Here is a 27,634-nt window from a genome sequence, read left to right as displayed (position 1 = left end):
ATATACCTACAAATATTTAAATCTTTATTTTTTATGAGATTTACATAAATTATCTGGGGCAAAGTTTCAACTCAAGTAGCCTAAAGTTTAGTACCTATATTCTTATTTTGGTGCCTAACTTTAAGATTTAAAATTGTGTGCTTAGTGATTTTATTGTTTGTGAAAGGTTGACGATTCAGAACTCTTAAAGGCTGAGGTCCTCTTTACCAATAGACCAAGTAAGTAGAGCAGACATGGTAGCAGAAGCAGATTTTCCACACCACCCTGCCAATGTGTCTAAACAAACCTGACCTTGAACAAGTACTTCAAATTCTAATTAGTTCTCCCTGCCAGTTCAACCTGTAGCTTATCTGCTGAAAATGCTAACAGACGTGCGAGCTCTTTTGTGATGTGAACACCTAGCCTAAGAACTGGACTTAGAAACCCAAATCATTTCACATGAGCAACTGAACAGCCACCGGATGGTGAATTCAAACTCAATTAAAGTCAATGAAAATCCTTCCATTGATTTCAATAGGGTTTGGATCAGCCACTTGGTTATTACAAACTGGGGATGAAAATCTCACCCCATTGAAATCAATTTACCAATCTCCTGAGCCCCAGCAGTGCCCTGCTACTTACGACGATGCATTTACATTTTTCATATAATTATTTAATTTATGATTAATTATAACCACAAAAGGGAAAAAGAAAAAAGAAAAACACACAAATGCTAATAATTAGCATGTGTATATATATATATATAGCCGAATATATACAACCACAACAAATGAATTTTCCACTGTAAAGGCATCAATTTACTACCAAAAAAAATATAAAAAAATCCTCTCCTTTGGATGGAAACTAATTTAGTCATTCTCTTTTGTCTTCTTTTTTGAATTTATTCTTTGTTACTATGCAATATCACTATATTTCCTGTAATTAGATGATGGTTAACCCAATACTGCTCAACATACCAACCCCCCCCAGAAACATGCTTACAAGGGAAAGAGTGGATCAGTTTTCATTACTGCTACAAGGACTGATTAAAACTTAGTACAGTGCAGCTCTGGTTCATTGGACTCCAGTTATGTTCCCTAGCCATATACAGATACTGTACCATTGGATCTGAATAATGGCCAATTTTAAAGGCATCTCACAAGGCCTTCAAAGAAATGGGCTTGTAATGTAAAATGCACTTTAAACATGCATGCAGATGCTCTAAAAGATATATTCCTTACCATAAGCCTCAGATTCCATTATCCCAAACTAATGCAGAAGCAATGATTTTTATTTGAGAGGAAACCAGGGAAATGCCTCCCTAACTAATTTGTTCCTTGACTTTAATGGCTCAAAAACCTTCCAGTCAAGGAATGCATTTTTCCTCTCATTTTTATATGTTTATGTGGTTTGCTTTATCATTTTCTAAGCACTGTATTTTATGACATTTTATTTGCCTCAGTCTGCATCTTCCAAACCTTTGTTTGGCTTCCCTCTTCTACTTACTAACTTAAAGTAATTACTCACTTGAAGAAATATTTCATATTACAATACTGGAATGTCATTGGATTATCCTTTTTAGGTAATATGGCACCTTATTTTAAAGCACCAGAGAAGCTGGTAGCTGCTGTCTAAGATACTGCATATCACTGTACATACAATATCTTGCCATGAAGTAGCATTCTCCAACTCCAAAAAGGCATTTCTGACCATGTCTAGTTTTTACCTCGAAACTGTGGGTTTAGTCCAGCCTTCCAATATGTTACATATCACCACATATCATCTGCTTTGCAATTAAACAAATGTGTCACAGTTGGATTTCCAGGATGCTGTGTGTTGCTGCATAACTGGACATGGAAGAATAGGACTGAACTCACTGTATGAAGAGCAAAATGATGAAAATCATTTATCTGTGCCTCATTTTCAATAGTCTCGTTTTATATTGCAAGATCACTTCTCGGGAAAAACATCCAGAAAAAAGTGGCAGCTTCCTTGTAGCATTCTCCGGATGAGCAGTAAACTGTGTAGATGAGCAAGGAAACAGTTATGTTTTTCTACAATATTTTACTAATGCATTTATTTTTTCCTTGACATTTTCCCTTTTCAGTGGATTTGGTTTTTAGTGTCTAAGAATTAAGATGACTGAAATATTTATGCATCTGGAACAGGTGAATTCTTAACAAAGTTCCAGCTAATTTCCTAAAATACCCAGGCTCTAGGGAGGTAGGAACCACTTCTTGGCAATTTACAAATATATGAGAACATCAGGTGCTAATTGTACATGTCATATAACCTACTTCATACTAAGAAAGAGTGATTAAACAAAAAACCCCTAATGTTAGGCAACCTACACTACAGCCCTTGGAGAACGGAGTGGAATAGAAGCTCTGGAGATGTTAGCTCAAAACAAAAGGAGCTGTGAGGTGCTCTACCAGTCTCCATGTGTATCAGTAACACCCCCGCCCTCCACCACACTGCCGGATCCCAAGACAGAGATCAAGATAAAAATCCCTAATCATGAGTGCTTGTAAGTTTTCCTGTCTTTCTTTGTAACTGAAGGTTTCCAGTTAACACAAATCAATTAGCTATAATTTTTAGTAATGCTATTTTCTGTATGTTCTATTTTTATTTCATGTTTGTTAAGTTGTAGGCAAGGCAATTGGATTCTATATACCTACCTTGCAACCCTAGGAAAGTCCATGGAGGCTCAAGATACATCATATAAGTAAGCACTCAGTGTTGAGCTATGAGAAAGAAGACACCGTGCCACATACCAAATGATATATTCATCCCTTTGCATAGTAAAGGTAACACACTAATCCATTAACTGAGCTAAAGATTTAATACTCTACAAAACAAAGGTACAGATCTGGATTAATCACTTGCATAAATATTGGCTTGGAATAACTTATAGGTATGTATGAATTTAAATTGAAGACCTTTAACACTTATTTAACATTTATTTTTTGGACAGCCATCCTTCCTAAGCGTTATCAGCAAGTGCTTTCCAGATAGCGTCAATCAAAAATGGAGAGCAAAATAAAACCTTTCTATGAATGTGAGATACAAAGAAGGGAAAAGTTACTCTGTCTCAGAGGGTTAAGAGAAATGGGGCAGTATAAGTAAAAGAGCAGTCCTCTGAATGTGAAGAGATGAAGGGAGAGAACAGAGCTGAGGACAATGACTAGAAGGAGTAGAGTAATCAGGAGCTGAAGCAGAGAAATTAGAGCACTGTGCTGTAGTGAGTCTCTAGAGGGTTTTGAAAACCATGATAGCAATTTGCAGGTTGGATTTGGAAATGGAGAGGAAGTTGATGAAGATGACAGAGATGATAATTGCTGCGCTTTCTGAAACAAGAGGCACCTCTGTCTCCTGCGTTCTGGAGGCCCCTGAAGTTTTCAAGGTAGGGGTTTAAGGAAGAACATAAAAGAAAGAATTGCAGTAGTTAAACTAGTAATAGGTTTAGGAGTGTAAGAGAAATTTTCCTTAAAAGAAACATGGGAATCATCCATTTCAAAATGAATTCTTAACCTTTTGGCCAGCATTCACCTGTTTTTCAGCTGGGATTTTTGCTTTCAAGCAATGAGCTGATGGGTCCCTGCTAAGATCCTCATGAAAACCCTTTCTTGTATGTTCCTTGTGTTTATGAGCCAACATACCATCAGATAAAATTGAAGTGTTTTGAACAGATTATCAGTCAGAAGTTAGTAGCAATAAATCTGTAGAATACATCTAGTTTCTTCTATTTCCTGCATGCTGGAAATAACCATCTTAAATGGTGCCCAGGTCCATGATGCACCCAGGTGTGAACTGCAGTCTGCTATGAACTATTTCTGTAACTTTTGTGATGTCACTGTAAAATGGTGGGACTGGATCAGCTGGTTCAGCAACAAAAGAACAATCTTCCAGTCAGCCTGTTTGGCTTGTCAAGGTTTTATGCTTGAGATTTATAGTGTTCACTGCTTACAAGAACAGAAATGATTTTACTTGAACACAAACAGAAAATTGCTCAATCTGTGCTACAAACCAAGCCAGCAACAACTCGGTATGGAGGCCTTCGTTCTTAAAGGCTTTCTACAGCTAGTAGAAGTTCTTGTAGAGTTTTCTGCTCCATTGAAAGTGTGATGGGGCTTACTGTCCCCAGTCCCTGTCTCTAGTCCCACCTAATCTCTCACCCTTACCATTTAAATCTGAGCAAATGCTCTTTTCAAGTCTCATATGGCCCAGGGTTTCATCAGGCCAGTTATGCTCTAAAAGATTCATGGTTCAGCATATCAAATGTGCTATATAAACCCCATAAAATGAATGTATACTTGCTGGATCCAGCAGTTAAAACTGGGGAGAGAGCTGGAAAACAGTGGCTGACTGGAGGTCAAGCAGTTTATTTTTCAGATAGATGCAGGGAAATGGGGTCCTTTGAGAGGGAATTAGATACTGATCTAAAACTAAAAAAGATTGAGAAGCAGAGCAGGCGAGTGATGTGCTGGCCGCAGCTTCCCGCCGCCCCTATTGGCCTGGGACGGCGAACTGCGGCCAGTGGGGGCCGCGATCGGCCGCACCTGCTGCGTCAGCAGGTAAATAAACTGGCCCGACCCACCAGGGTGCTTACCCTGGCGAGCTGCGTGCCAAACGTTGCCAACCCCTGCTATAGGCAGTAAGCACTATCTTTGGCCTTGTTCTCTATATCATAGTTCCCTAATGTTTCTGAGTACTCTGAAAAACTGTCACTATCTAAATGGATCCTCATTAAACTTATGCTGCTTGCTTTGAACTACACTGTTGCTAAAGGAACACAGTGTTTTATAAACAAATACAGATGGCTGTTTCTTTCTTCCTTATTTTTTTTTTACACTATGAATTGGGATGAATGTGTCTAAAAGTATGGTCATGCAGTAGGCCACCAAAAGGTAAATCAAGGTAGCTGATGGCAATCTTTCTTGGCTGAAATCACTGGAATGAAAATTATGTAGGTCACAAGAGCAGGGAAAATCAAAACGGCTGTCTTCTGTCTCTAGGCCTTTGAGGCAGCTGCAAAAGGGACTGACAGGTGCTGTATTTTCCTCAGGAGTGCAGACACTGATTTCTTCTGTGGTGGTGGTGATATTCTGAAAAAAAATGGTTACCTACCTTTCATAACAGTTGTTCTTTAAGATGTGTTGCTCATGTTGATTCCATTTTAGGTGTGTGCATGTCCACATGCATAGTCATTGCAGATTTTTGCCTTAGAGGTATCCATAGGGTCGGCAGTTGCACCCTCTGAAGTGCTGCACTCATGAGTCGGTATATTAGGCGCCACCAGCCCTACACCCTCTCAGTTCCTTCTTGTTGGCAACTCCGATAGACGGGCAGGAGGGCGCCTAATGTAATGGACATGAGCAACACATCTCAAAGAACAACAGTTACGAAAGGTAGGTAACCGTTTTTTCTTCTTTGAGTGCTTGCTTATGTTGATTATATTTAGGTGACTCACAAGCAGTATCCCTGGAGATGGGCTCAGAGTTCATGGTCATGTCGCTTTCAACACTGCTCTACTGAAGCCAGCATCGTCTTGGGCCTGCTGGTAGCATTAGTGCGTAATGAGACGTAAATGTGTGGATGGATGACCAGGTATCGGCCCTGCAGATATCTTGAATAGGCACTTGGGTCAGGAAGTCTGCCAACGAGGCTTGCCCCCTAGTTGAGTGGGAAGTTACAATCACTGGTGGAGGAACTTTTGCCAGACTGTTGCAGCAATGGATGCAGGCAGTGATCCAGGGTGAAATTCGCTGGGCGGACACTGGACAACCTTTCATCCGATCCACCACCATGATGAACAACTGCGTCGACTTATGAAACAGGTTGGTCCGTCGAAGTAGAAGGCAAGTGATTTGCACTCCTCCTTCGACTTATGAGGCTTTGGAAAGAAGACAGGTAAATATATGTCCTGGGTGGTATGAAACTGAAATTACCTTGGGCAGGAATGCTGGGTGTGGCCGCAGCTGGACCTAGTTCTTATAGAACACTGTATAGGGTCGCGTCGAAGTAAGTGCCCTGATCTCAGAGACCCTGCGGACGTTATTGTGCCCAGGAAAGAAACCCTCCAGGAAAGGAGGAGAAGGGAGCAGGAAGTCAGAGACTCGAAGGGGGGACCAACCAGCATGAGATTCAGGTCCCAAGGAGGGATGGGGTCTGGGATGTGAGGGTAGAGACACTCCAGACTTTTCAAAAACCGGACTGTCATGTTGTGAGCAAAAACTGCCCTGCCCTGGAATGGAGGGTGGAAGGCTGAAATAGCAGTCAAATGGACCTTAATCGAGGACAGGGATAAACCCTGGAGCTTGAGGTGCAGAAGATAGTCCAAGATTGCCTGTAGCGAGGCTTGTTGGGTCTTGATATCCTGGTCCAAGGCCCAGCACGTGAACCTTTTCCATTTGGCTAGGTAGGTCACCCCGGTGGAGGGCTTTCTGCTGCCCAACAAGACCTGCTGGACATGGGCCGAGCACTCCTGTTCTTCCGCATTCAGCTATGCAGCAGCCAGGATGTCAGGTGCAGTGCCGCCAGGTTTGGGTGCAGAAGACTGCCATGGTTCTGGGGACATCAGATCCGGCCAGAGAGGCAGCTGCAGTGGGGCAGCCACCCAAAGGTCCAGCACCGTGTGTAACTAGTGCTGGCGAGGCCAAGCCAGGGCTATCAGGATTACCTTCGCCTTGTCCTGTTTGATCTTCATGAGGACACTGTGGATTAAGGGCACCGGCAGGAAGGCGTACATCAGAGCCTCTGACCATGGGAGCAAAAAGGCGTCAGACAGGGAGCCCCTGTCCATCCCCTGAATCGAGCAGAACACGTGGCACTTCCTGTTCTGGCATGATGCGAACAAGTCCACCGGGGGAGTTCCCCACTTTTGGAAGATCACACTGACTGCCTCCGGATGGAGCAATCACTCATGGCGAGAAGAGAAGGTCCTGCTGAGGCAATCTACCACCACGTTCCTGGCCCTGGGAAGGTACGCAGCCACCAGATGGATGGCACGCTGCACACAGAAGTCCCAAAGATGGAGAGCTTCTTAGCAAAGGGCCAACAACCTGACTCCACCTTGCTTGTTGATGTAAAACATTGCAGCGATATTGTCCGTCAGGACCTGTACCACCTTGCCCCGCAGGTGAGGCAGGAAAGCCTGGCAGGCCAAGCAAACCACTTGGAGCTCTCAGACATTTATATGGAGGGACAGATCATCCTGTGACAAGCGGCCTTGTGTGCTGAGCTCACCCAGGTGGGCTCCCCAGACTAGGTCCAAGGCATCAGAGACCAGGGTCAGCGGTGAGGATGGGGCTGCGAAGGGAACTCCCTCCAACACCGATCCGGGGTCCAACCAACATTCCAAGGATGACTGTATATGATGCAGCACCCTGATTACCCAGTCTAGATCATGCCTGTTGCTGATGTGGACTGACGCCAACCATGCTTGCAGTGGCCAGAGATGGAGCCAGGCATGACGGACCACGTATGTACATGCTGTCATGTGGCCTAACAATCTCAGGCAGGTGCGAGCGGTGGTTAGCAGGTGGTCCCTTACATGAGAGATCAGGTCCAACATGGCTTGGAAACGGGCTTCTGGAAAGAAGGCTCTGACTTGCATGCAGTCGAGTATCACTTTATGATTTCTATCCATTGCACTGGTCTGAGGATCAACTTCTTTTCATTTATCAACAGGCCCAGGTCGTGGCAGGTGGAACGTACCAGATAGAGCCTCCTTTGTACCTGATTCCGAGATCTGCCCTTGATGAGCTAATCGTCGAGATACAGGTAGACCTGGACATCTTGACGCCTCAGTTAAGCGGCCACTGGAGCCATACATTTTGTGAATGCCAGTGGGGCCAATGAGAGACCAAAGGGCAGGGCTGTGAATTGGAAATGGCACCGGCCCACCATAAAACAGAGGAACCATCTATGCCCTTGGAAGATGGAGATATGAAAATAAGCATCCTTCAAATTGAGGGTGGCGTACAAGTTTCCTGGATCCAGGGAGGGAATGATGGAGGCCAGGGAGACCATATGAAACAAACCTCTTGAGAGATTTTTTGAGGTGTCACAGGTCTTATGGGTCTTAGGCCCCCTTTTGCTTTCGAGATTAGGAAATAATGGGAGTAGAACCCTTTCCCTCTCATTTCGCAAGGGACCTCCTCTATTGCCCCCAGCTTCAGGAGGTTCTTGACCTCCTGAACGAGGAGTTGCCCATGAGAAGGGTCCCTAAAGAGTGGGAATGGGAAGGAGGGCAGCCAAGAATTGTAGGATGTAACCCAGAGATATAATTTCGAGCACCCAGCGGTCCGAGGTCACACACAACCAGGCTGAATGGTAGGGGTGGTTGAGGAAAAAGGATGGACCAGGAAGTTGACTGGAATGTCACTTCTGAGTACACCCTCAAAACGAGCACTTCTGTCCCCCGTGGGCAGGCTGACCAGGTGTGTGGGAGGTGGAAGGGTGGTAACGACTAAAACTCATGTCTCTGTCCCTCCTCCTAGCAAAGCCCGGTGAGGCGGCTAAGGCCCTGGAGGTGTGTGTGTGTGTGTGTGTGTGTGTGTGTGTGTGTGTGTGGAGGGGGCTTGAAATGCTTCCTCGCCAATTGCAGCGTATGCAGGCCCAGTGAGCGGAGTGTGACCCAAGTGTCCTTAAGTCCATGCAGCCTTGCATCCATCTGCGCTGCAAAGAGTCCATTCCCATCAAATGGGAGGTCCTGGATGGAGGACTGCATCTCCTGGTACAGGCCTGCGGTTTGAAGCCAGAAACTGCATCTCATAACCACAGTCGATACAACCACCCTGGCATCCTGGCCGTGTCCCAGACCATTTTGCAGGTGCATCTAGCCACTGCCATTCCCTCCTCAACTAGGGCCCCGAACTCTTTGTATAAGTCCTTGGACAGGGAATCCTTGAACTTATGGAGGGAGTACCACAGATTGAAGTTATATCTCCCCAATAAAACCTGGTGATTTGCCACCCTGAATTGAAGACTGGATGTTTAATAAATCTTTCTTCCAAAAAGGTCCAGCCTCTTTGCTTCTTTATTTTTTGGGGCAGAACTGTTTTGCCTGGCTGTCTTTCTTGTTGGTAGCAGACACAACCAGTGACCCCGGAGGTGGCTGGGTGTACAAGTATTTGAACCCTTTAGCCGGGATGAAATAGTTCTTTTCAGCCGTTTTGGAGGTGGGTGGAATGGAGGACGGGGTCTGCCAGAGGGCTTTAGCTATTTTCAAGACCCCATCATGCACCGGCAGTGCAACTTATAAGGGGGTTGTTGCCGAGAGCACATTAAACAAGGTGTCCGACTGCTCTGTCATCTCCTCCACCTCCAGGCCCAAGTTCATGGCTACCCTTTGGAGCAGGCCCTGATGCTCCTCAAAATCATCCAGTAAGCTGGCATGAGAGGGTCCTGCAACAGCCTCGCCTGGCAACAAGGAGGATGACTGAATCACTGGGGGCAGGTCTGGGACATCATCCGCCATGGGGGAAGGGGAGTTAGGGGTGGGCATTCACTCCTGTGCCCCAGTGTCTGATTCTGCTCCGCACACCGAGCCCAGTGCCGCCGGTGCTGTCGGTTGCTTCTCTGAAGTGGCAACCGATGAGTGATGTGAAAGGGCATCAGCAGAAGCAACACATCCCATGATTTCCAGGAGGCCACCTACTTGCACCAGGCACCCACCATCTTCTCTCAATTCTCACTTATTCACAAAGTCAACACACACTAACCTACATCTTTTTAAAAGGTTGTTAATACAGAGCCTTCTTCCAGATGCTCAGGGCATCCTGTCTTATGTGTGTTGTCCATTTACACTGTAGTCCTTCTTGGGGCAGAGACCCTATATAGTGCTCAGCAAGCAGCACCAGAACTTAACCAATAATAAACGTGTTTGCTCAAAGGGAAGTTGGTACTTGTTTTTCATCAAAGAATCGTGGAATAATAATAGAAGATTAGGGTTGGAAGAAACCTCAGGAGGTCATCTAGTCCAACCCCTTGCTCAAAGCAAGACTAACACCAACTAAATCACCCCAGCCAGGGCTTTGTCAAGCCGGGCCTTAAAAACCTCTAAGGATGGAGACTCCACCACCTCCCTAGGTAACCCATTCCAGTGCTTCACCACCCTCCTAGTGAAATAGTGTTCCCTAATATCCTGGACCTCCCCCACTGCAACTTGAGATTATTGCTCCTTGTTCTGTCATCTGCCACCATTAAGTATAGCCAAGCTCCATCCTCTTTGGAACCCCCCTTCAGGTAGTTGAAGGCCGCTATCAAATCCCCCCTTACTCTTCTGCAGACTAAACAAGCCCAGTTCCCTCAACCTCTCCTCGTAAATCATGTGCCCCAGCCCCCTGATCATTTTCGTTGCCCTCCGCTAGTGTCTCTCCAATTTGTCCACATCCTTTCTGTAGTGGGGGCCCCAAAACTGGACACAATATTCCAGTGCCAAATAGAGGGGAATAATTACTTCCCTCAATCTGCTGGCAATGCTTCTACTAATGCAGCCCAATATGCCACTAGACTTCTTGGCAACAAGGGCACACTTATATCCAGCTTCTCATTCACTCTAATCCCCAGCTCCTTTTCTGCAGAACTGCTGCCTAGCCACTCGATCCCTAGTCTGTGCATGGGATTCTTCTGTCCTAAGTGCAGGACTCTGCACTTGTCCTTGTTGAACCTCATCAGATTTCTTTTGGCCCAATCCTCCAATTTGTCTAGGTCACTCTGGACCCTCCCTATCCCTACTCTCCAGCATATCTACCTCTCCCTCCAGCTTAATGTCATCTGTGAACTTGCTGGGAGTGCAATTTATCCCATCATCCAGATCATTAATAAAGATGTTGAACAAAACTGACCCCCGGACCTACCCTTGGGGCACTCCACTTGCTACCGGCTGCCAACTAGACATCGAGCCGTTGATCACTACCCGTTGAGCCCGACAATCTAGCCAGCTTTCTATCCACCTTATAGTCCATTCAGCCAATCCATACTTTTTTAACTTGCTGGAAAGAATACTGGGGGAATGCATGTCACAAGGCATGTTGTACCCTGAAGATCACTGATCCACAAGAGCATATTATCAGCGTACTAGAGAATATGCAAATACTCTTTAATGGCTGTGACATGGAATAAACTGGTTGTGTAACTTTGATAGTACCTGATATATTTGTCTTGATGATTTATTAAGGTGGCAGTCAGTATTCCATTTATGTTTTCTTTTAAAGACAGAAGCCAGAATCCTGTTCCCTCCCAACCATCTGCCCTGTCTCACTACACACGTCACTGAAAACAAAAACACTTGTACCTCATGGGTGGATTCATCATTTGTATGTCCATGAAGTTCTTCAAAAGTGTGACTTGGATCCAGTAGCAAAACTCAAAGGCCACTAAGTGATATTTTATATATGCAAAAGGATTTGTTAAGCCCTGACAGCTTCTTAGAACCTGTCAGGCTTCTGTTTCTCTTACTAGGGTCAAATCTAGCTAATTTATACAATGCTGTAAATCCAGTTAATCTTAAAATATTCTGTAATTGAGAGGTCAGGAGGCCTTCCATAGTACTGGCTGTGTAGGAAACTGCCCTCCTTCTGATTTGTGTTTTTTCCTCATACATTCTGTAAGATGCAAATAAACATTTTCTCCTGTTTAACGTACATCAAAATGGAGTCCCTGACAGTGGAGTTGGGGCATTTTTTTGGCAGGCACAAGCATCGTGATTGGACTTCTGATGAAAATAAGGCAAACAGCATGGAGAAAGTAGCTGAATCTGCTATGTCAAGAGCACAGAGAATGTTCTCCCTCGCCATTCTTGGAGAGGGCCACCAGGAGACTAAAATACCCTAAGGTATACAAGGCAGCTATTAGAGGAGCAGAAGAGATTTTGTTTCCAATACTACAACACGACTACTACCTCCTGTAGAATCCCTTATTTTATCCATCATGGTCTGCTCCAGACACTACGGTTCTGAGTGAAGTATAAATCTGTATATATGGTAGGAGCCTTTGATGATCTATCATCTAAAGCACTCTGTGTCACTTGTACCTCACTATGTTGAAAGGTTGGGTTTTTTTGGAGGGAGAGGGAGTGGTGGGGGAAGGAATCAAAGAACATGATGATTACACTGAGTAGGGATTGTCAATAGCAATTGCACTAGCAATACAGATGTGTATTCAGTCATTGGATAGTTAGATCAGGGATAGAGCTGATGACTTCTAAACAGACTACATCTCATTGCTCAGGGATGTAGACTCTTCCATTGAGCCTACACATTTGCAGCCAAGAGCCAACATCAGATGGACTGTTCAAAAATGAAGAGCTACTTTAGCTGCTTTGGAGACAATTATTAATAGTAAATATTTATACTATGGTAGCTCCCAAAGGCCCCCATTAATACTATTGTGCTTGGTGAGGACCAAACAGAGAGAGAGATGAGACAATCTTTGCACAGAGTATTTGATTTGGGGGGAAGGGTCAGCAGTGCCAACGAATACAGGAATGGCAATAGCAGAAAGGCTAGAAGCAGGTGCGTTAGCATTCAGTGCTAGAGGCATTGGTGACAGATTTGGACAGAAGTGGAAGATCTGATGACCATATCTGGCTGGTAACGCCTTGTGGGTTTCTCTTCAAAAAATATATATATGATAGTCAACCAAGCACTATAGGTTTTTTCCCTTCACACCTTCCTTAAAAAGAGTTGAGACACTTGCACTAGGATGTTATGAGGAAAGAAAAAATATGTTCTAAGCACAGCGATCAGTGTACAGGACTCAGATACACCCAAGAGATCTGATGTATATTCTTGATTCTGCTATGGACATATTGACTTTGCATGAGTCACTTAAGGCCCAATTTTCATTGGCTTCAATATAGCTACTGACAAGAGTAAATGCTACTCAACACGAGTAAGCGTTGCTGAATTGGGCCTTCATGTTTTTGTGCCTTAGTTTCCTTGTCTGCAAAATGTAGATTTATAAAACTTGCCTTCCTCAAATGCACACCATGAGCCTAAATTCATTCATATTTGTACCACACAATGAGAATCAACAGATGGAAAGCACTAAAACATGCAAAATACGTAACATGCTTGTCATGTGTTACATATTTCTACTAAAGATGATTGAAAATATTCTGACAAAAAGTTTTTCATCAGCAAATGCTGATTTTTCAAAACAAATTCAGAGGAAAGGGTCAGTCGACAAATTCCCTACTTCCCAAAATTTTTGAAAACAGTTCCTTTTTGAGGTTGAAATGACTTTTCATAAGCATGAACCAATTTCTGGTGAATAGGATTTACTCTTTGACTAACTGGAAGAAATGCTGATACTTATGGAAAGTTTTAAAGAATATTTTGATTAGAAACAATTTGTTTATATTTTATACTTCTCCCCCAACATTTTTTTTTAAAACTAGGAATCTTTACATGAAAAGAGAATCTTTATTTCTTAACAGTACTTCAATTTCCATGGTTTGTTCCTCACCAAAAACTCTTAATCCTCTGTTTGCAAGATCATAGACATCTCCACAGCAACTAATGGTGAAGTCAAAAACAGAGGATTATGACTTCAGGTGAAGAACAAACATCTGGAAGTGATGAAATCCTAGAAGACAATGATCCTGTTTTTCAAGAAAACATCAGAAGCAACAAATCAGGGGGAAAGACCAAAAATATGTAAAAAATATAGATAGAATGCAATCTAAAGGAAACATCCAGTGTTTAGTGGATTAACTATGAACAACATGGAAAATACGGAAAAGAATCTAATGCAAACGTGAAATGCTACTGTACATTTCTTAAGCATACCTTATTTATAAAGGCAATGTCAATACTTCTAATCTTTTTTATTATTATGTAAAAACCCACTGATAATTTAGTGGTGATGAATACAACATATTTTATTTTGTATTTGCAAAATTACTTTTGAAAGAAGCAGATGTGTGCCAGCACATCTGGAAACCACTTTTAATTACATTTTCCTCAAGTAGGAAAGCAGTAGCTTGTACCCATAGTGAAGCTTTTATATCTGACCACACAAATGCTAGCAACCACCTGTGCTTTACTCTAATTTGCATTATAGAGTATATCACATTACTATCCTATTATTCCAGAACTACATATAAAGTTGTTATGTGATTAAGCGGCAGCAAGTGTGGTCTTAAAAAAGGCCTTTCCTCAACAAAAAAATGTAATAAACTTGATTGCAGTTAAGGTACTTACCACTGAGGATATCACAATAAGCGTGAGTCTAAAATTGTCTTGTCTGGTCCTGAAAGTCAAACATATACATTAAAAATTATGTTTATTGGTCTGCAGAGTGGAATTTAGTAAATTAATTTTTCTCTTCAAATGAGATGCATTGTGTGGGGTTTCATTCTGTTTGGTTTCTGTTTGGTTTTTTTTACATTTTATGTCAGACTTTTAGTGTCATAATCATACTTCATCCTGCATTTTTAGTCAAACTTTATGATTACAGAAGACAATTACAACTCTGATCTGCCAGCACAATATTTCATTTCAGTCAAAAATATTTTCATAAACTGCAAACATCTTGATTTTATGGTAATCTGGGTCTTTTGGTCTTACAAGGGAAAAGTAAATGTTTTGCTTGTTTACATCCTTATTATTCATTTTTGACAAAGGATGAAGTTCCAGATTTGTACATTATTTTTATATTCCTTTTTTCAATATCACTCTTTCAGAATTCTCAGTGTGTCTAAGGTGGACATGCAAACATCTGTATGTACCGTCTGGGAGCGGACACAGTGATTACTTGTAATGTATTTAACTCTGATATAGGAATCCCTGAATCTCCAAGGACACATCAGTAAGAAATAGACACTAGTATGTACAACTTTTCCAAATAGTTTTTTTCTCCCTTAAAAAAGTATATAAAAAAGTAATCCTTGAACATAAATGATACAGCCAAATGAGCTACCATATTTTAGTATAAATTGCTATGGTTATTTTCATAACATTCATTTAACTAAGAACAGAGCTATAAATGTCATATCAGCATACTTCTATCTGCTTATCAGTCAATATGTTTGGGAAAAAAGATTTCACAATATCATTAATGTAAACACACGTTCACCTGACTAATATTTTCACCCCCATTTCAGAAATTAAATTTTATGGGATTATATGAAGCCACAGAGAATTCCTCTTGGGACCAAATTCTGAATAACTTCATTAAGTGCTGTCAAGAGCCCTGAGGTTTGGAATGAATGATTCTTCTCCCTCTTCCAGACAGAGGAATAGTGGAGCTGATTCCTGTATACTAGCTCTGCCATTATACTCTCTTTCTTTGTGGAGGCATCACTAATGGATCCATAAATCTATTTGGCCTCTCTCCTGCCCTCCCACCACCAAAATCCCTCCATGACCATGCACAGTAGCACCTAGATAGAATGCATTCCCTGCACAGGCTTTCCAAATTCTGCTGCCTCCCACCACATAGCAGCATTGGTTCTCCTGCATCTAAGGTTCTGGGAAAGATTTGTCCCTTAATCTATCTTCTTCATGCTTCCAAGGCTTGTGTGCCACATCTATGCATATTGGGCATCCCTTTAAAAATCCACCCAACTACTATATATTCAATAATATTGCAAATGCTGGATGGGTTGCTGTATAGAACACTCACTATGCCACACAGCAAGCCCTTTAATATCCTAGGGGAATTAAGAAGGTTAACAGGCCACAATCATATTGTTGTAAAATTATAACCTGGTTTCACAGTATGAACATATTGGTTGTCCATGTGAAGGAGAGAGAATACTCTTTCTCCTATTCCCTAATCTATGGTAATTGTTTTACACTGTTAAAAATATTTTCATTTTTGTGAATCACACAAAACTAAAAATGTAAAAGGCCCACTGTCTACTTGGAAAAACAGGCAAACCTCATACATCGCTTGTAACATGTATTGCAAACTAGATCAATTCATAAGACGTACAAAGCCTGTCGAGCATTCAATAGTGCTCAACTATTACACAAAAATAAGTTTATTTTGTATATTCATTTTATCATTTGCTTCTTAGGAACCACTTGAAATCAACTTTATTGAGGGAAAAAGGTGTTTTTAATTATCAAAACAGTGGATATGTGAATTTAAATCGGATTCCTCTTGGAAATATTTTATCTGATGTAGTTTTAAGTGAGAATGTGTTAGCACATACTTAACCAGCTGGCACACCAACATAAATAAATTGGAAATAGTGACACTGCTTTATCTAATCAAAGCAAGGTTATGGGAATAAGTTTAGAAACAAAAGAATGCAAACTGGCTGAAAAAAAAAAGCTCTTAGATGCTACTTCTTTTTACAAAATTCGGAGCTCATTCCACCACCCTTCCTAACTTTATTACCATCCTTCACAAGTCAGGCCAGTGAAGACAATGGGGCTGCTTGTAGAAGATGGTACTACAATCAGGAACCAAGTGAAATACTCATAATCATATCTTCAGCTTTTAAGAGAGAGAGAGATGTTGATTCTGTTTAGAGTTAAGAGACACTTAAGCAGGGGAATAGGAAAATTACGCTCCACCACAAATGGTTAAGCAGTCATGGAAAGAAAGAAAAAATTGCATCCTACAAAGGCTTGCTCACCATGGGTACGATTCAAAGCCCAGTGAAGTCAATGGGATTCTTTCCAGTGATTACAATGAGCTTTAGATCAGGCCCCAAGTGTTCACATTTCCTCAACTGCCACACTCACTAGCATTGCTAATAGGAGAATAGCATAATAAGGGATGTGTCTGGGAATGAGATGAACAGTGCCTTAGAAGAAATGGGATTTTTACGAGATGCTGAGCCATTAACATTTTAAAATATAGATATGAATTCATTCTACTGTAATTCACAGTATTGCAGATAACAGCCTGGTGGTGGGGTAAAGAGCAAGCAAACACTCCCATGGACACACTACCCAAATTCTTCTCATTTCAGACTGTAGATTTGATGGGATTTATTAGGACAATTCCCCTTAAACCAATTAGCCCAGTAGTGTTCATGTGTATGCGTACACATGGAGTTAGTCCACTCAGTTACTTGCAAAGTAGTAAACTGGAAACAGGATTGTGGCTGGTGACTGGTGCAGAACATGCTACATGAAGGGAAAAGAGAGCATCGCTACCTGGACAGAAAGCCCTCCCACAGCCAGAAACTACTGAATATCTCGGTGATTGTTGTGTGCAGAATGCAGAGTTGACATTGGAATTACTACCAGGAACAGGGGTTTTCTGGGTCATGTTAGTATGTCATGGCCATTTTAAGAAGGGCAGGGTTAAATCCTTGTCCATTTTTTCCCTTAAAGAACTGGTTGCAGATATTTAAAAAGGCTACGTAATTCTATTGGTCCTTCTTGGGAAATTTGACAAATCTAATATCATATATCATTGTTCTCAATTAAAAACAATATTTGGATACAGTAATTATTTAATAACCAATCAGAATATGGTGTGGTTATACCAACAATTTGTTAATTAAAAACTTTGTAAACTTTTGAGAATCTGCTGCAGAAAGAACAGAGAAGGGAATATTATCAAGAACTATTTTGTCTGCATGTAGTCTCTGAGGAAACTCACACATTTTTATTCAGACCCTTAAATCACTGCACAGAAAAAATATATAATAAAAAAGCGCACATAACATGCTAATAAAGTGAGATTTCATTAGTAAATTACACCACTGTACACGATAAGTAGTCTGCATGCTTGTATTCCCGTTGCATAAGAATACACAGCAATCATACTACTCTTATATAATGCTAAAAGTCTGAAGATAAAAAATAAATAAAATAATTTCATGTTAAATTGGAATTTCTAGTCATTTACTGTACTTTTTATCACTGAGCTGACAACATATTACCATTAGTAGCTTATAACAAAACTAACATTTTAATTTAGCACATCATCTTCTTTTTTCTCTAACCCATGAAGTTTGGAGTCTGGTATGTACTCCTCTTATCTAACTCTGTTACTTTAGAATCTAAGAGTGCACTGTGTACATTAATCTTTCATGGCAGAGTTCACTGAAGTTCTGCCAAAATTCAATAATTATGTTCTATCCAGTGTAACAATTTATTTATCTCATTGCTGGAATTTAGACCATATAGAACAAAGTGCTCAGTTTATATGAATGAAATGCATTTTAAAAAATCCTCTGTTTCATTTCTCAAGTTTTAAAAATGATGGTGCAAATTACTGAATCTGAAGGCTGTCTTTTCAAGTCTGTTTGTTAGCCAGGTGAATCGAACATGCTTTGTTATGTGTTTATTTGATTTTTTTAAGTAGGGGAAAAAGTACTTTAGATATTGTTACATATTGGAAAAAATCACATACAATGTCCTTTTGTCACTGCACTATTAGCAAAATCCTCAAGTATTAATGTGTCATGATTAACAGTGCAAACTACAAAGCAAAACTGTAATATTTTGAATGAGTACCAATTATTTTATTAAGTTAAAATCAGCAATTGGAAGTTCAGCTGTTCTATAGAGTAAAATCAAAGATAAAAAATAGAGTAAACTTCAGTTCTACAATTCTTCACACTAGTGATACCTTCATAAACAAACAAAAACCAAAAGTTAAAGAACGCCAATTAAGAAGTTAAAATAACACCATTTCAGAGAGTTGTAAAAATCACTTGATGGGGAATATTTAGTATGCTTTACTTTTGAGAGTCTCCAGGAAAGTTAACAAACCAGGTCATGTATCAACCTGGCTGTACTGAAGAAATATTCATTTGTTGTTTCCGGATTTAGAAAGAGGAAATAATGTTAAATATTATTTACTGACTTAGCCAATATTTTTTGATGAAGCAAAATACTAGCTAGCATGTCAGGTACTTTTGTGAACTTTACAGTAGTCTAAAATCAAATTTACAACGTCTTTAGTTTCTTTACAAACTCTCCTTTACTTTAGACACTAACAATCTCTGAAGTTAGTGCTTACCACAATAGAGAACTTGACTTTGGATTTAGAAAATGGCTCACAAAGTTTTTAGAGCAGTATATGCTATAATTTATAACTTAGTCCTCCCCCTTACCTCCATAAAATATGAAACTCTACAAGCAATGCACAAAGTATTGATAGCCAGTGCTCACTTTTTGTACTGAAAACCTTGCTTTAAAATGTAGTTGGCAATGAATGGGATAGAAATTGGGGGGTGGGAGGGTAAGGGAGGTTAAATCAACTGTATCTAATTTAGAGACACAAGCAAAAATTATTTTTATATATTGGATACAAGATTTATTTCCCCCTCTCCCAAATGCTACTTTGACATTTCCTTTTATGCACTATATTGTCATTTTCCGGCAATACTTCAGAGTAAAACAGGATTCAGCTGCAATATATTTTCACCCCTTGGCAAACCTAAAAATAAAATCTCCACTAAAATCTATTAGATCTTACACATGTTGTGCTGTTTCAGAAACACGGTCAATCGTTATTTCAATGTATTTTTAATCTTGTCAGCTTCCACCTCTGCAAACGCCATGTGTTAAAATTCAAATGTTAGGAAAGAATGTACAGTATCATAATTCAGTTCACAGCAACACAATAATGCAGAAACACTTTTCTACACAAATTAATATGCATTTTCAGACCCTGAAGGTTTCTTAAAGCTTCTCAAGTTGTTCCAGGTGCTTTTCCCTAAATCTAGTTACATCTTGCATTGTGTAATAATAAAGGAAAGAACAATACACTTTATAGAAAATGTATGTATGTTTAAAAAAGAAATACACAATGCCTACACAGCCCATTCTAACTGCAGGTGCTATTGCAAAAGGGAGCAGAGTAGTGTGGTGATGAAAGCCTCGTTTCTTACTGATGCTGCTTATTAAACATGACTTTGCTTATAAGTCAAGGGAAAAACAGATTAAAATATAAGAGGAAACAAGCAATTAAAAGGCTAAAACCACAAGTACTGCTAAGTAAAATAAAATCTTTACAAAAATCTTGCTTCATATATTCCCTTTACATTGAGTAGACACTGAAATCTGCCTTCAGTACTGGTGCAAGCTATACAGTATGTAACAGGAGGTCCTTAGTTTCCAATTACTGTACTTCATTGTTGGAAACAGATTTAACTCAAAAAGCATTCAAGTGTACAATAGTGAACTATTCATTTACTGGACCAAATTTATTTAGATAATATAAAAAATGAATAAGTGCATATAAAATACAGTGACAATCTTTACAAATTTTTGATATCTGAAAACACTGAAATGTCAACTTTCTCAGTTCTTTATTAATATTTAAAGTAACTCTCCTGTTCCGTTTTTAATAATAAAGGACATGCAGCTGTTGCACACTATTCCAGAAAGCTTCATAGCCAGATTTTTTTAAATTTAGGATAAATTCAAAGGTTTCTGTTATTTTTTTTAAATTACAACATTCTGTCTATATCTGAATAGTTATATTTAAAAAGTTAACTTTTACTGTACACACAAAGAAACTTCTAGAAAATTTCATTACTTACTGTTCTCTGAGTATTACTTACTGAGATTAACTGTTTAAAGAATTCATCTGCTACTTATCCAGGAGTGTTTTAAACAACCCTTAGCACTGTATACTGCTTAAATGAGATAAAATTAGCCTGTTTCGGTATACTGAAAAAAAGATATACATATAAAAGACAAGCCTTCCTCCTTATGACTTAGCTCATTGTAACCTATTTTTGGTGGCAAGTAAGCTAAGGAAATTTAGAATGATAATAGCAACAATTTGGTACATTAGGAAAAACCAAAAAGAAAATGAATGTGTCAGATATACTGTACAAAGTCATTTTGACATGCCTACACAACTGGTTGTAGCAGCTTTCACAAATGATTCCTAATCACAAAAAAATGCTCCAGGTTCTTTTAGAGAAAGCTTGCTGTTGGGAAGTTGATTTTGGCGAGGTGCCAAAATCATGTGCATAAGGGGCCCTCATTACCAATTCATGGCAGCCTTCAGCGCTGACAAAAAAATGTGACCCAACAGGCTAAAGCAACGACTAAAATTAAAAATTATGAGACAAAGACAACTTACTTAATATTCCTTCCATAGCCACATTGAACTTTTTCGTAATTAAACCCTCGTTAGTTTAAACAGTTTTCAACTTCTTTTAAATAATTGAACAGGCATTCTTTAAAATCTGAAAGCTTTCCCTGTAAATTCACTCAATCTACTGCACTTTTAAAAGTATTTTCATGTGGTAACAGAACTTTCATTGTAAGTGTCTACTAAAAATCTCTCTAAAGCAGGAGTAGCGTGCCCATACAGATTTAATTTCTATAAATAGTAAACAGACAATTACAACATTTCACCAGCTTTAAAACTGCGGGGGGGGGGGGGGGGGAAGGAGGAAGGGAGGACTTAATATATAAGAGTAGCTATTTCCCAAATGTTCTAAAAAGATAATCAAAATGTTCATGCAAGTTGCAAACATTAAGCATTTACAATTAACAGAGCTGCACAACTTTCCCATAAAAGCAGATCTGATACACAGCCTTACCTAGATGTCGTCTGGCTTTTCTGTGGATCAAAAAGTTTCCTGCCTAAGCACACAGATATTCTTTCACAAACCATAAAGGCCCCTTTGATTAATCCAGCACTGTAACAGACTGCTTTCTACACCACAGTGAGAGCAGGATACGTCAGCTTTCAAGAGAAAAAAAATATTCTTAATACACAATTAGCAGCAGATTGTATAATAGTGGATTTATCTTAAAGAGGGAAAAGGCATTTTTTAAAAAGCAAAGAGGGTGCGGTCAGATGTTAGGCTATCCCTGAGAAAAGGGGCCTAGGCTGCATTAGTACCTAAATACTAGCAGAAGCAAACTGGGAAAGGAGCCAATGGAATGACTTTGTTTGACCCAGCTGCCAATCTCTCCTGAAGCAGTGCGCCAGACTAAACACTGACACTATTTTAACTCAAATCAGGCTACAGCAGCTGTTTGCTTTCCGGCTCTGAGCTATGCACCATGGCCATGATGACTCTGCACAGCACATATGATAGAGCTAGGGTTGTACTGCTAAAATATGTTCCATGTTTGGATTTGTCATATAGGAGCAATTTTAACACCCCTTGTTCCCCTGGAGTGAAATAAAAATGAGCTTACAGTCCTGTAGAAACTCAGCATTTCAATTCAAGTAATGAGGAGAAGTGACCATTTAGGACAAAAGAGAACTGGAACATACTGTACAGATGTGCGCACATGATTCCAAAATCCAACTGGCACCCAAGATAGAATCAGTGCTAAGTCAAAAAATAAGACTTATCAAGAATCAGAAAGAACATCTCTTTTCCCTTTCTCACTAGTTCTTCTACCTAAACTGTATTTTTGTAACAGTTTTTATATATTGTATAGGCATCCCTCCCCCATAAATACTATACATATATGTGTTGTGTATGTAGGCATATATATACCCATACACACACAGGTCCAGATTCTGTTCTCAGTTACACTGGTGCAACTCCAGAACCTCCATTGCAACCAGTGGAGTTATTCCAATTTGCACCATCATAAACGGGATTAGAACTTGACATAGCCATTTACATATAAAGTTCATATGTGAAAAGTAAGATCATTAAAAGAAAATATAAGCCTATATTAGCTACAGGTATGGTGCATGGAAGCTGACACACCATATTCTGTAACCAATGTAAAAAGAAACATTCAAATCTTGTGAGTATCTGAAGTGGAACACAAACATACATAAAATTCAACAGGGGCACTGAGAAACATCCCTTCTGAACTATATAGTATCAGATTATATAGCAAAAGTTGAACAAAGTTTCTTCTATTAGAATTTTGGTGCACTTCCACTCAAACTGTCCAATGATGCCACAGCCACAGAGTTCCTCTACCCCCACCCAGCCCTAGAGAGCTCATTGGCTTCTCCCACACACAGTGCATCCCTGTCCCCTAGCCTTGCCTCCCCAGATGACATGAAACAAATGTTGAAGTACACTAATTCAAAGCAAAAAGTAGACTATAGGAGAGAATAATTGGTGTGCTGACATCTTCCATGGGCACGTTCTGTCTAATTATCAAATGAGAACTAGAGGAACACTCCTTTTTTCTTCAAATATATTTTATTTAGGTTTTCACAGAGAAAATCATATCACAAAGCTGAACATACAGTATGCACTGCAGAGTGCAGCAATATCATTGCTGCAACTGTTGTGACTTTACTCCAAGCCTCACAATATTCGGTGTTTCCTTTAAGCCCTGGCTCTTGAAGTCAAGTGATCAGGTGAGAATCTCAGGTTTCATTTTTTATTTATTTATGTATTTATTTTTTAAAGAAAGCTTATAGCTCTCATGGTTGCAGGAAAAAAAACCTTGAAAATATGAACTGAGTGCATCCTAAAGAGGTAAAAAACCCAAACCAACCAACACGCAGAAGACACGTAAAAAGACCCCATGACTCACTGGAAGCTTTGGTGGTTTTTTTTTTTTTTTTAAATCATGATTTTTAAAATAATCTCATGATTTCTGGAGCCTGACGCATGATTACTGAATGTTTGGGATTGACAGGAATGGATATTTTAAAGCCAATGTACGCCCCAAACAGTCATAATAAAAGATCATAATGGTGATAGCTCACTCTGTTGACTGGGCTGGATAAGTCTGATACTGAGATACTCCGCACCCCTAACACTCACTAAAACCAATGGAAGTCATTGGTGCTGTGCGCTCATCAGTATCATATCAGGAAACACATGTACAAAAATAGAATTTCAGATATCATGGTGGCCCAACAAAGATCTGCAGATATGTGAATCAATAAAGTTTTTGAACAAAATATCCATATATTCAGCTCCATGATGAAAGTTATGCAAGGGAGTTTAGAGAGGGGATGTGAGAGCCTGATAAAACTGATTAACATTCTTTAAACTTAGGCCAATAAACACTCCCTTCCCCAAACAAAACAAAACACAAGAGGCTGCAGAAGTAGAAAGAGAATGCAGGCAGAGGTCCAGCAGCAGAGTGGGGGCTATCCAGTTTATTGCATTGAATGCAGCATGTGTAATTACCTCCCTTGTGGGAAGGTGGCATATGTGTGGATTCAGTGCAAGCAGCTCATGACTCTCAGAAACTGAGTACAGGCTCTTGAGACCAGAGGAGCTAAAGGCAACAGAGAGGTACTTACACGAGACTTTCCAGGACAGAGTAGAGTGGTCCCACCCCAAGTCTGACTGCCTCTGTGCTGTTGAGGAGGATGAAAGTGTCAGGGAAGGAGTACATCAAAGTGGAGTGGTGGGAAACAATCCTATAGTTGTCCAGATGATGTCATGGTATCCTTTCCAGGGAAAGTAATCCCAGTTATTAGGAAGATACAGGTAATAGTAATGGGGGATCTGATCATTAGAAATATAGATAGCTGGGTTTGTGATGACCGGGAGAATTGGTGAATTGCCTGCTGGGTGCAAAGGTTGCATAGCTTGAGACATCTTGATAGGCTTTTGTGCAGTCCTAGGGAGGAGCTAGTGGTTGTAGTACTCGTAGGTCCCAATGACAGGGAAATATAAGAGATCCTGGAGGTCAAATTTAGGCTGCCAGGTAAGAGATTGAAGTTAAGGACCTCCATGGTAGCAGTCTCTGAAATGCTTCAAGTTCCACGCACAGGCCCAGTTAGACAGGCAAAACTGCAGGGTCTCAATGCGTGGATGAGACGATGGTGTAGGGTGGCAGAGTACAGGGTTAGTAGGAACAGGGGACCTTTTGAAAAGGAGGAGCCTATACAGGAAGGATGGGCTCCACCTAAACCAAAATGGAGCCAGATTGCTAGCATGTACAATTTTAAACGTTGTAGAGGAGTTTTTAAATAAGGGGGAAAGCCGACAGGTGCAGAGGAACACATGGTTCAAACAGAGACATCCCATAGGGAACGATCTATTAATGGGGATTCTCTATATCAGGAATAGACAACCTTTGTCATGCATGCCGAAGGCAGCATGTGAGCTGATTTTCAGTGGCACTCACACTGCCCAGGTCCTGGCCACCGGTCCGGGGGCTCTGCATTTTAATTTAATTTTGAATTAAGCTTCTTAAACATTTTAAAAACCTTATTTACTTTACATACAACAATAGTTTAGTTATATATTATAGACTTATAGAAAGAGACGGTCTAAAAACGTTAAAATGTATTACTGGCACGCGAAACCTTAAATTAGAGTGAATAAATGAAGACTCGGCACACCACTTCTGAAACATTGCCGACCCCTGCTCTATATCTTAGTAAGGAGGAGAGAATGGAAGTTGATAAAGCACATGAAGGAACTGAAGAGAAACAGTCAAATGAAAAAGAGTTCCATTCAATTACATAACATAGTGGCAGAGAGCTAAAAACTGACAAATTTGCTTGTATACAAATGTTAGATATCTAAATACTAAGATGGGTGAACTTGAGTGCCTGGTATTAAATGAGGATATTAATATAATAGGCAACACAGCAACTTGGTGGAATGATGAGAATAAATGGGAAATGGTAATACCAGGGTACAACATATATAGGAATGACAGAGTAGGTAGCATTGGTGGGAGAGTGGCACTATATATGAAAGAAAGCAGAGTTAAATATAATAAAAATCTTAAACTAATCAAAATATACCATAGAAACTTGATGGATAGAAATTCCATACTTCAATAAGAAGAATATAGCGTCAGGAATATACTACTGACCACCTCACCGTGATGGTGATTGTGAAATGCTCTGGGAGATTAGAAAGATTATAAAAATAGAAAACTCAGTAATAATGGGAGATTTCACCTATCCCTATATTGACTGGTACAGGTCACCTCTAGACCGGATTCACAGATATATTTTCCAGACACCATAAATGACTGCTTCTTGGAACAGCTAGTCCTGGAACCCACAAGAAGAGAGGCAATTCTTGATTTAGTCCCAAGTGGAGCACCGACTCTGGTCCAAGAAGTGAATATAGATGAACCACTCAGTAATATAATTAAATTTAACATCCTTGTGGGTGAGAAAATACCGTAGAAGCCCATCACAATAATACTTAATTATAGAAAGGGGGATCTACACAAAAATTAGATGCTAGTTAAACGGAAATTAAAAGGTAGTCACAAAAGTGAAATGCCTGCAAGCTGCATGGATTTTTTTTATAAATACTATAGGACAACAAATTAAAAAGTGGTGAGAGGCAAAAAAGCATCCTTTTAAAAATTGGAAATTAAACCTTACTGATGAAAATAGAAAGGGGCATAAACTCTGATAAGTCAAGTGTAAAAGTATAATTAGGCATGCTGAAAAAGAATTTGAAAAGTAATTAGCAAAAGACTTGAAAACTAACAGCATTTTTTAAAGTATATCAGAAGCAAGACAACCACCAAACAATCGGGAGAGAGGGAGATTGCTGGATGATCGAGGTGCTACAGGCGCACTCAAGGCTATTGAGGAGAAGCTAAATGAATTCTTTGCATTGGTCTTCACTGCAGAAGATGTGAGGGAGATTCCCATACCTGAGCCATTGTTTTTAGGTGAAAAATCTGAGGAATTGTCCCAGATTAAAGGGTCAGTAGAGGTGGTTTTGGAACAAATTGATAAATTAAACAGTAAGAAGTCACCCGGACCACATGGTATTCACTAAAGAGTTCTGAAGGAACTCAAATATGAAATTGCAGAAATACTAACTGTGGTATGCAACTTAGAATCATAGAATATCAGAGTTGGAAGGGACCTCAAGAGGTCATCTAGTCCAACCCCCTGCTCAAAGCAGGACCAATTCCCAGCTAAATCATCCCAGCCAGGGCTTTGTCAAGCCGGGCCTTAAAAACCTCCAAGGAAGGAGACTCCACCACCTCCCTAGGTAACGCATTCCAGTGTTTCACCACCCTCCTAGTGAAATAGTTTTTCCTGATATCCAACCTGGACCTCCCCCACTGCAACTTGAGACCATTGCTCCTTGTTCTGTCATCTGCCACCACTGAGAACAGCCGAGCTCCATCCTCTTTGGAACCCCCCTTCAGGTAGTTGAAGGCTGCTATCAAATCCCCCCTCATTCTTCTCTTCTGGACACTAAACAATCCCAGTTCCCTCAGCCTCTCCTCATAAGTCATGTGCTCCAGACCCCTAATCATTTTTGTTGCCCTCCGCTGGACTCTTCCCAATTTTTCCACATCCTTCTTGTAGTGTGGGGCCCGAAACTGGACACAGTATTCCAGATGAGGCCTCACCAATGTCGAATAAAGGGGAACTAAAATCAGCTTCTGGACCATGAGAGTCAGTTGGACAGCTAATGTCACACCAATTTTTTAAAAAGGCTCCAGAGGCAAGCCTGGCAATTACAGGCCAGTAAGCCTAACTGCAGTACGAGGCAAATTGGTTGAAACTATAGTAAAGAACAGAATTATCAGAGACATAGATGAACATAGAATCATAGGACTGGAAGGGACCTGGAGAGGTCATCTAGTCCAGTCCCCTGCTCTCATGGCAGGACTATTATCTAGACCATTCCTGACAGGTGTTTGTCTAACCTACTCTTAAAAATCTCCAGTAATGGAGATTCCACAACCTCCCTAGACAATATCCAACCTAAACATCCCTTGCTGCAATTTAAGACCATTGCTTTTTGTCCTATCCTCAAAGGTTAAGAAGAACCATTCTTCTCCCTCTTCCTTTTAACAACCTTTTATGTACTTGAAAACTA

The 27,634-nt window shown here is 40.3% G+C and overlaps 1 protein-coding gene across 34 annotated transcripts in view; it reads right to left on the bottom strand.

Annotated features, from left to right (window-relative positions):
* The window catches only part of LOC112059026 (uncharacterized), a 439,279-nt gene that overhangs the window by 152,606 nt on the left and 259,039 nt on the right, over positions 1 to 27,634 (bottom strand). For 17 of the 34 annotated variants that reach the window (XR_010594424.1, XR_010594426.1, XR_010594438.1 and 14 more), the window contains one exon: positions 14,190 to 14,238. The exons of 12 other annotated variants lie outside the window; for them this stretch is intronic. Coding sequence is in view for 2 of the 22 variants with exons in the window: in XM_065576012.1 (XP_065432084.1) it covers positions 14,190 to 14,238 (49 nt within the window). In the remaining 20 variants the exon portion in view is untranslated. Of the gene's footprint in view, positions 1 to 14,189; positions 14,239 to 20,470; positions 20,818 to 21,466; positions 21,607 to 27,634 lie in introns of those variants that run through there. 5 more of the 34 variants (XR_010594442.1, XR_006175766.2, XR_010594436.1 and 2 more) reach the window with 4 other exon arrangements.

The sequence above is a fragment of the Chrysemys picta genome, chromosome 1 (assembly GCF_011386835.1).
Source record: "Chrysemys picta bellii isolate R12L10 chromosome 1, ASM1138683v2, whole genome shotgun sequence".
NCBI classification, from domain to species: domain Eukaryota; kingdom Metazoa; phylum Chordata; order Testudines; family Emydidae; genus Chrysemys; species Chrysemys picta.
Note: the sequence above shows the minus strand (reverse complement) of the source record. Positions and strands in the feature narration are given on the sequence as shown.